Source organism: Pantherophis guttatus, chromosome 2 (genome assembly GCF_059756535.1).
Source record: "Pantherophis guttatus breed Tessera chromosome 2, ASM5975653v1, whole genome shotgun sequence".
In the NCBI taxonomy this organism is placed as follows: domain Eukaryota; kingdom Metazoa; phylum Chordata; class Lepidosauria; order Squamata; family Colubridae; genus Pantherophis; species Pantherophis guttatus.
This window is the reverse complement of record NC_142064.1, coordinates 251,395,857-251,404,862: the sequence shown is the minus strand read 5'-3', so window position 1 is coordinate 251,404,862 and position 9,006 is coordinate 251,395,857. Positions and strand designations below refer to the sequence as shown.

The window sequence follows — 9,006 nt, the reverse complement described above, 5'->3', positions numbered from 1 at the left end:
AGAAAAAGAAAGAAAGAAAGAAAGAAAGAAAAAGAAAGAAAGAAAGAAAGAAAGAAAGAAAGTCTAAAACAACCCCCACCAAAATAAAAAAATGAATCAAACTTCGGGCATCAAAAGATCTTGCAATTTTAGATGGAGGAAATGAGGTTGGACTTCGTCGCTCCAGACCACCGAAGGGTCGAGCTGCACTTCACGCGCTCTGTGCCGCATTAGGGCAGGCGTCTTTCTGCATCCGTCGGACGCTTAACCCGGCCTGTCTTTCCATTAGCGAAACGGGTTCTCCCCCTGGATCTAGAAGCTCAGGATCGTCGTGCAGAACAGGCAGCGGCCAGCAGAGGGCTCGGGTTATAATATCGAGAAGGAGGCGAAGGGAGTCCAGGCGCCCCTTCCCTTCGCTGTGCTCCCAGAGGGGTCGGCGGCGGACCTGAGCTTTCCAGGCAGGAATTTGGGAACGCTGCACGGGAAACCTCGGAGGGAGGTACGCGGCAGCTCCTGCACCCCCACGCACCAGCCGAGCAGGTCGGCTCAGAGTCCCGCGGCGTCGCCTTCCTCCCCCGACCGGAGTGAGAACTGGCCACGGGCCGCGGCAGCCATTAAATTCTTCCTGCGCTGTTGTGTAGACGGACTGCGGCGAAGGAGAGGTAAGGAATCGACTGGGCAGAAAATGGGGGGTTTTTTTAATCGGGAAATGGGGAATAGAGACGGTGGAGGATTATAAATCAACGCATTCCGCTTTCCCAGTCTGATCTGGGCTGGATAGAGAGAGAGAGAGGCAATCGACATTCTGGGGTTGCGCTTCTCTTAAGAATCATCGAATGCAAAGCTTGGGAGGGATTTTGGAGATAGCAATAGCGCTTAGACTTATATACCGCTTCATAGTGCTTTACAGCCCCCTCTAAGTCTTGTCTGACCCTTTCAGGAGTTGATTTCCTTAAGCCATGATTTGTGGGACAATGTTTGAGTTTGCAACCAGAACCAGTTTGGTCTAGTCAGTGGTTAAGGGTTATCAGGCTAGAAATTGGGAGCTTGAGTTCTAAATCCCGTTTTAGGCATGAAAGCAGGCTGACCTTGGATCAGTCACACTCTCTCAACCCAACCCAACTCACCTCACCTCACCCCACAACTTCCTCACTGTTGTGGGGAAAATAGGAGGAGGAAGGAGTATTAAATATGCTGAAAATAATAAAACTGGGATATAAATTAAAATATAAATCATGGTTTTGAAAGCGCAGTGGTTGGATTGCCACAGTGCCCCAAAGAAGTAAATGGTAGAATACCTCAAGCTTCACGTCTGGAGCTCATTCACGTTTCATAAATCAATAAATCATAAATCCCTTTTAATGATCAATAAATCATAACTCCCCTTTAGAAAAGGAGCTATAAGGGATGCTCATCCCATTTGCAGATGACACAAGCTGTAAAGGATGGTTAATACCGCCAAATACAGGCTGGGAATTCAGTAGCATCTGAGAAACATGAACAGTTTAAGTGGGAAGAAATGTTGCAGTTAGGTAAGAAAAAGCAGATCCTCAAGTATAAGATAAGGGGCACCTTCCTTGGCAGTAGTACTTAAGAGAAGGATTGAGCATTGACCATAGATTAAACATAGCCAGCAGGGTGATACAGCTGCCAGAAGAGCTGATGCAGTCTTAGACTGCAGCAACCAAGATACAGTATTGAAATCAGGGGGAAGGTTAGCTCTGCTCTATGCTACATTGGTTAGACTGGAATACTGTATCTACCAGTAGTTCTGGTCACTACAATCACAAAGAAATTGAGGAATTGGAAAGAGTGCAGAAAAGAGTGTCTAGAGTTATGAGAGGCTTGGGTACAAGATATCTTCCAACCCCATTTGGTTTAGTGTGATTAGATGAAAGTAGGTCCAGTCGACTAACGTATGTAAGTAATATACTGCCCAATGCTGAGGCCAGAGTTTCATAAAAAGCCCCAGCGCTAAATTAAAAAAGCCACCCATTTATTGTAATGACCCACTAATTTCTTATTTAGAAGAAAGGGATATAAAATTTCTAAATCACCTCATTGGGGATCCAGGCCTGGTCCACAGCCTAGATATGTTTCAATTAAGCAGGTATCATTAGCAAGATAAAGTCAGCTGTTTCGTGTATACCTTTGAAACCTGGAGATAGGCTCAGTCCAGCCATCAGTTAAGCCACATGAAGAGTGACAAAAGTTCTACAGTATTATACCAGAGTTGGTATCAGCTGTGGATGAAAACCTGTTGCACATTTGTCCTTTCAAAAACCAATCATTGCAGTAACTTGCAAATTGGAATAAAAGGAGTAATACTGTAACCTGTCATGACAACAATAGGAGTATCAAAAACGTTACAAATAGACAAAACCAACAGGCAGTAAATTAAATTGGCCAACAGGCAGTAACATGTCAACTAAGGTGTTTAAATAAAACATCTTGGGTTGTTGATGACATGCAAACAGAGAAGGAAATAATGTGTTATGTTGAGACATCGAGTTCTGCTGATCAGTTGCTGTCATAGAGAAAGCCCTTTCAACATTAGGACACAACAGGTGATCTTAAAGACAGGCAGATTCACAAGGGAATTGTTGCCACTTCCTGTAGCTTGACAACACTTACAAAGAAACTGGCAGCCATTAAAACTCTAATAATTAAATAGTTACATGAAGCCAGTATTTTATCCTATTCAAAACCTTAATAAAACTTTCTGAGTGGTTTACTGGGTGGCCCAACACAGAATCTGTTACAATAGTCTAGCCAAGATAATTTGCAGCATCCTATGGTCATGTGACCATGTTTAATGATGATTTTGCCAAAAATTGACACTTTGTTTTTGGCAAAAGCGTGCCATAATGAACAATGAGTTCACTTAACAACTGCCACAAAAAACAGTGTAAAATTGGGTTGGTCACATGACCGTTCCATTTTTACAACCGTTGCAGTTTACAACCATAATGGGCGTAATGCAAAGATTACCTGTATTCCAATCTATAAACCAATTCCAGTGAGTCCCTTCTTCTAACTCTTACAGAATTCTGCTCTCTTGCATTTTCAATAGCTGAAATCCGTCTTGATTTTCATGTACTTTGAATTAGAGAATAATTGTCATTTGCTACTTTGCCTTCATTCCATAGCACCCAAACAATGTATGCGTCAAATTCGATAAGAACAAATCTTCAGAGCAGTAGGAGCATAAATATGCTCAGAATCCTTTGAAACTAGAAAATGTGGGGCTGGATACATCACACTGTGGTTCCTAGCACAGAATAACATCTGTCATCTATTTTCTCTTCAGCTGTTAACAAAATGCTGACCCAGGAAATCAAGACGACCTTTAAACAGGAAGAAGAGGAGAAGGTACAGCAGCACGACCCCCACTTGAAGGACTTCAGAGAAGTGCAGAAGACACCTGAGGAACATGCGGTCCAGAAGAAACACAACTGTTCCATCTGTGGAAAGAATTTTTGCCGCCGCTCAGATCTTGTCCGACACCAGAAACTCCACTCGGGAGACAGGCCCTTCACCTGCACCAAGTGTGGGAAAGGATTTGTCCAGAGCACCCACCTCATTGCCCATCAGAAGAGCCACACCCGAGAAAAGCCCTACTATTGTCCTCACTGCGGGAGGAGCTTCAATCAGATCTTGAACTTCACCAGGCACCAGAGGACTCACTCCCAGGAGCCCCCTTTCAAATGCTCCGACTGTGGGAAAACCTTCAGCCGCAGCTCGAACCTGATCATGCACCAGAGGACGCACACAGGAGAACGACCCTACAAATGCTTTGACTGCGGGAATAGTTTCAGTCGGAGTTCCACCCTGGTGACTCACCAGAGGACCCACACCGGCGAGAAACCTTTTAAGTGCCAGGATTGCTGGAAGAGCTTCGGCAGACGCTCCACCCTGGTCATGCACTTGCGGACTCACACCGGGGAGAAGCCGTACAAGTGCTCTGACTGCCCTGAAACCTTCAGCGTGAAGTCTGGCCTTCTGAGTCACCAGAGAATCCATATGACCGAGAAGCCCTACCTGTGCCTGGAGTGTGGCAAAAACTTCTGCCGCAGTGCGGACCTCATTATACACCAGAGAATTCACACTGGAGAAAAACCCTATCAGTGCAATGCCTGTGGCAAGAAATTTAATACGAATTCCCACCTTGTGACCCATCAGAGGATCCACACGGGAGAAAAACCCTATAAATGCCCCGAATGTGGGAAGAGCTTTTCTTACAGTTCAGTTCTGGTGGGCCATCAGAGACTTCACACAGGAGAGAAACCTTACGCCTGTCTCGAGTGTGGGAAGACTTTCCGTAACAATTCACATCTCATCACTCATCACAGAGTACACTCGGGAGAGAAACCTTACACGTGTCCAGAGTGTGGTAGAAATTTTAGTGTAAGTTCAAATCTTACAAAGCATCGGAAAATCCATGAAAGAGAGACATCCTTGAAATATTCTGAGTAAGAAACGCAGTGGATGGGATTCTGATTAGCTACTCAAGATGCTTAAAAAGAAGATAACAAAAATATATGGCTTATTCGGGGAATTTTGCTAGAAAGTCCAAATGCTTGCGGTAAGGAAAGCCAAAATGAAAGTAGACATAAGAGAGCGAAGAATGTACAAGTAGTCCTAGACTTACGACCGCAATTGAGTCCAAAATTTCCGTTGCTAAGCAAGTGAATTTTGTCCCGTTTTTACGACCTTTCTTGCCATCATTCTTAGTGAATCACTGCCGTTGTTAAGTTAGTAACATGGTTGTTAAGTGAATCTGGCTATCCCATTGTCTTTCCTTGTCAGAAGGTCGCAAAAAGGGATCACATGACCCCGGGGACACTGCAACTGTCATAAAGATGTAAGAGCCTTGGTAGTACAGTGGTCTAAAGCACCCCGTTATTAAGACCAGCTGCCTGCAATTACTGCAGGTCCGAATCTCGCCAGGCTCAAGGTTGACTCAGCCTTCCATCCTTTCTAAGGTAGGTAAATTGAGGACCCAGTTTGTGGGGGCAATAAGCTGACTTTGTATAAATATACAAAAGTATGAAGGCTATTGCTTAACACATTGTAAGCTGCCCTGAGTCTCCGGAGAAGGGCGGCATATAAATCAAAAATTAAAAAAAAAAATAAATACATGCCAGTTGCCAAGCATCCAGTTTTGATCATGTAACCGTGAGGATACTGTAACAATCAATAGTGTGAAAAACAGTCGTAAGTCACTCTTTTCAGTGCTGTTGTAATTTCGGGCAGTAAATGAATGGTTGTAAGTCAAGGACTACCTGTATGCCATATCTTGTACGAAAGGATTTCATTATTAAAAGATCCTTGATTTTTTTTAAAAAATTCTCTTTTAAGAATGGGATCTGATGAGGAAGATGTATTGAGTTCAGATTCAGGCAACAAGGAAACAAGCATGTTTTTCTTTCTCTCCAAAATAATGTAACACAAAAAAAGTATATTTGCATACTTTTACTTGCTTGCTTGCTATTGCAAAATCCTAATTTTTAACATATTGTGGAAGCCTAAGATACGCGGTGGCTCAGTGACACTGAGCTTGTCGATCGAAAGGTTGGCAGTTCAGCGGTTCAAATCCCTAGATTCTGCCAACCTAGCAGTTCGAAAGCACATAAAAAATGCAAGTAGAAAAATAGGGATCACCTTTGGTGGGAAGGTAACAGCATTCTGTGCGCCTTTGGTGTTTAGTCATGCTGGCCACATGACCACGGAGACGTCTTTGGACAGCGCTGGCTCTTCGGCTTTGAAACAGAGATGAGCCACGCCCCCTAGAGTCAGGAACGACTAGCCCATATGTACAAGGGGAACCTGTACCTTTAACATACGGAAATTATGGAAAGATACAGTAGCAGTAGGGAGAGGGCCTTTTTTTTTTTTTTTTTTTGCAAAGTCACACACTTGGGGGATTCCAGTTGTTTAGGATAGTCATCAAGAAGTGTCAATCAACTGTGAGGCAAATAGTTCAAAATATTATTGGAACTTAAAATGTCTGATTCAGTTCTGCTGTAGCTCCTATGCTGTTAAGCTGCTTAAGCGTTGAATAAACAGAAAGGCGGGATATGATAAATAAAGATGGTCTTTTTACTCGGCTGCCAAAAGTGTAGGCTAATGTGTGAACTGTAACAGTTTTTATTTAATCCACCAAGGAAGATGAAGATGTGCAAAATAAAATGAATTGCCCCCAAACTAAATCCCTAATAAGACCTAGCTTTCTTTAATTTTTGTGAGCTCTCAGGCTACTGAATTTTCTGTGCAGCCTTAAGGATTACAAAGCTAGTTTCATTCCAGCAGTTTCCATGTCAGGATACCTAATTTTGCACTTGTGCAGTCCAACTGTCTGGGTGTGAAAGTCACAAACGTAATTAATTGCTATTGATTTGGTCTTAATTTTTTGCTGACACACAAAGCTAACTCTGTTGCTGTTAAGTGTATGAAATCATTGGAAAACTTTGACAGTATCATGGCAAAGAAACTAGTGTAGAGGTAGTCCTTGACTTATGACCACAATGGAGCCCAACATTTCTGTGGCTAAGGCAGTTAAGAAAACTATGCCCCAATTTACGACCTTTTTTGCCACAGCTGTTAAGCGAATCACTGCAGCTGTTAAGTGAGTCATAAAGCCATTAAACAAATCTAGCTTCCCCCATTGACTGCTGGCTGGGAAGGTTGCAAAAGGTGATCACATGACCCCAGAACAGCGCAACTGTCATAAAATACCTGCCAATTGCCAGGAATTTGAATTTTGATCATGTGACCATGGGGATGTTGCAATGGTGGTAAGTGTGAAAACTGGCCGTAAGCCACTTTTTTCAGTGCCATTGTAACTTAGGTCATTAAATAAATGGTTGTAAATCAAGGACTACATGTAATGTGGTTCACACATTGTGCCAAGCCTTCATTTTTGTTTGCTTTTCGCCTAGGGTGGTGTGTGAACCCAGACAATGGTAGCTTGTTTAATAGCAATAGCACTTCTTAGACTTAAATACCACTCCATAGTGCTTTATAGCAGTGGTCCCCAATCTTCGCAGCTTGGCGGCCCGACGTAGGGAAGGGGAGAGGTGAACCGGGCCATGCAAGTGGCAGGCTGGTGTGCAAGTGCATGCCCACCACTCGCATGAGTCAAGATACACGCGCATAAACGCTGGGCCGCCACTCATGGCCCGGTTGCAAATAGTGGGCAGTGGCCCGGGTTCTGAGGACCCCTGCTTTATAGCATTCTCTGAGCAATTTACAATGTCAGCATATTGCTCCCAACAACCTGGGTCCTCATTTTACCAACCTCGCAAGGATGGAAAGCTGAGTCAACCTTGAGCTGGTCAGAATCAAACTTCTGACTGTGGGCAGAGTTAGTCTGCATTAATACTGCATTCTAAGCACTACGCCACCACCACAGCTCTTAATACACTGTGGTTAAATGAACTGTTTGAACCTACGTGAATGAGTGTGCGTACATGTTTTCCTGGAAAAGTGGTTCTATACGAGCATACAGCACATACAGTGGCAACACACGGCCAGCCTGAAGAAGCTGAGTAGGGTCAGAAGGGATTTATTCTTGGAAGGGAGACAGTGCTGGAAAAGCAGTGACAAGCAAAAAGTTACAGTTTAAGGAGACATTATGAGTGATCTGAAACCTCATTAAGGAATGACTGCCAAGCAAATTTTGCTTGGACGTTGAATCAGCTCCAGTTCTGGGTTGGTTGCATTGACTTCCTGGCTGCCTTACCCCTTTTGTTCAAAAACACAAGTTCCTGTTGCTTGTCCGGTAGAGTTGCCACTGTCCTGCCTTCTCAGGTATATTTCAACCCATCTGGATCATATCCAGGTTGCTACGTGTCAAGGGATCCACAGGCACTGATGGCAAAACATTGGAAGAAGTGCTGAAGAAACAGAGGCAATTCTAGCAATGGGGTAGTCAGTCCCAGGTGTTAAGATTTCCTGAGAGAGAAATTGAAATATCTCAATTTCATGACCAGCAGTCTTATTACAGCTGGGAAACAGCAGTTTGGGAGTTTTCGAAACCTTTGAAACGGGTGAAATCCAGCAGGTTCCAACAGGTTCTGGAGAACCGGTAGCGGAAATTTTGAGTAGTTCGGAGAACCAGAAAATGCCATCTCTGGCTGGCCCCAGAGTGGGGTGGGAATGGAGATTTTGCAATATCCTTCCCCTGCCATGCCTACCAAGCCACGCCCACAGAACTGGTAGAAAAAAAAATTGGATTTCACCACTGCATTGAAACCATTTTTACCCATTTTTCCGACAGGAAAAGTCTCCTTCCTAAGCTCTTTCTAGAAAAATATAGGAGGGAGACGGCACAATTGTGCTGGCTGCATAAATATACATGAATAAAAATGATTTTAACAAAAGCTGCAAACAAGTGAACCTGGCATGTTTTGCAATTGGAACAATCCAAATAAAGGGAAACACGTCTGTTCGAAGGAACACGTGCCGAGGCCCATTTTAGTCTCAGCCACAACACAACAAAACACCTTCACAGCCAAAAGCACTAACTTTATTATTGTTGCAACTTTAAGGATGTAGTTTTAGATTTCAAAGGAACTGGTTGTCCTGTACAGGAGGAGAGGCCTCTTGTGGCTGATCTCCAAAATTGCAGCCAAGATCTATAGCAATGGTGCAGCTCTAAACTACATTCAAATATAAAAGCTGAAAGCAAGAAAGTGAGATAGTTCCAGGCTGGAAATACTTGATGAAACCAAATTCAGCCAGAGGAGCATCCATTACAGAATCATGGAGTTTCCCTTCTTGTATATCTTGTTTTCTGCAACCACAAACAAGTCACCTATTTTGAAGAATGTTTAGAATATGCTATAGAACTTCATTCTGCCAGAATTGTTAGGCTTCCTTAGGTTTTTGCATTAGTGAGTCAATCCATGCCTACCCTGGGTTCACTAATGCTAAAAACTATTACCGTTAAGTAAGCAATTTCTTAATTGTTTCTTCGCCAGATAATAAAGGATGCTTTAAAAAGTTTTAAAGTTTTTTTAAGGT

At 43.3% G+C, this 9,006-nt stretch overlaps 1 protein-coding gene across 2 annotated transcripts; it reads left to right on the top strand.

Annotated features, from left to right (window-relative positions):
* The first annotated feature begins 201 nt into the window (after positions 1-201).
* On the top strand, positions 202-6,191 carry LOC117674026 (uncharacterized). 2 transcript variants are annotated; one of them, XM_034431810.3, is made up of 2 exons: positions 202-641; positions 3,290-6,191. In XM_034431810.3, exon 2 carries the CDS (start codon positions 3,301-3,303, stop codon positions 4,453-4,455), a length of 1,155 nt encoding a protein of 384 aa, XP_034287701.3. In that variant the 5' UTR covers positions 202-641; positions 3,290-3,300; the 3' UTR covers positions 4,456-6,191. The 2 variants fall into 2 exon arrangements, with proteins under 2 accessions (XP_034287701.3, XP_087739984.1); XM_087883858.1 differs by lacking the exon at positions 202-641 and adding an exon at positions 3,059-3,140 and having other exon boundaries at positions 3,290-6,071.
* The last annotated feature ends 2,815 nt before the right edge of the window (positions 6,192-9,006 follow it).

Bases quoted from the DNA above. Each gene is read 5' to 3' on its own strand.
- LOC117674026 (XM_087883858.1), top strand. From the start codon at position 3,074: ATGTACTTTGAATTAGAGAATAATTGTCATTTGCTACTTTGCCTTCAT. The intron at 3,141-3,289 runs GTATGCGTCAAA...TTTTCTCTTCAG, and splicing joins TTCCATAGCACCCAAACAAT to CTGTTAACAAAATGCTGACC.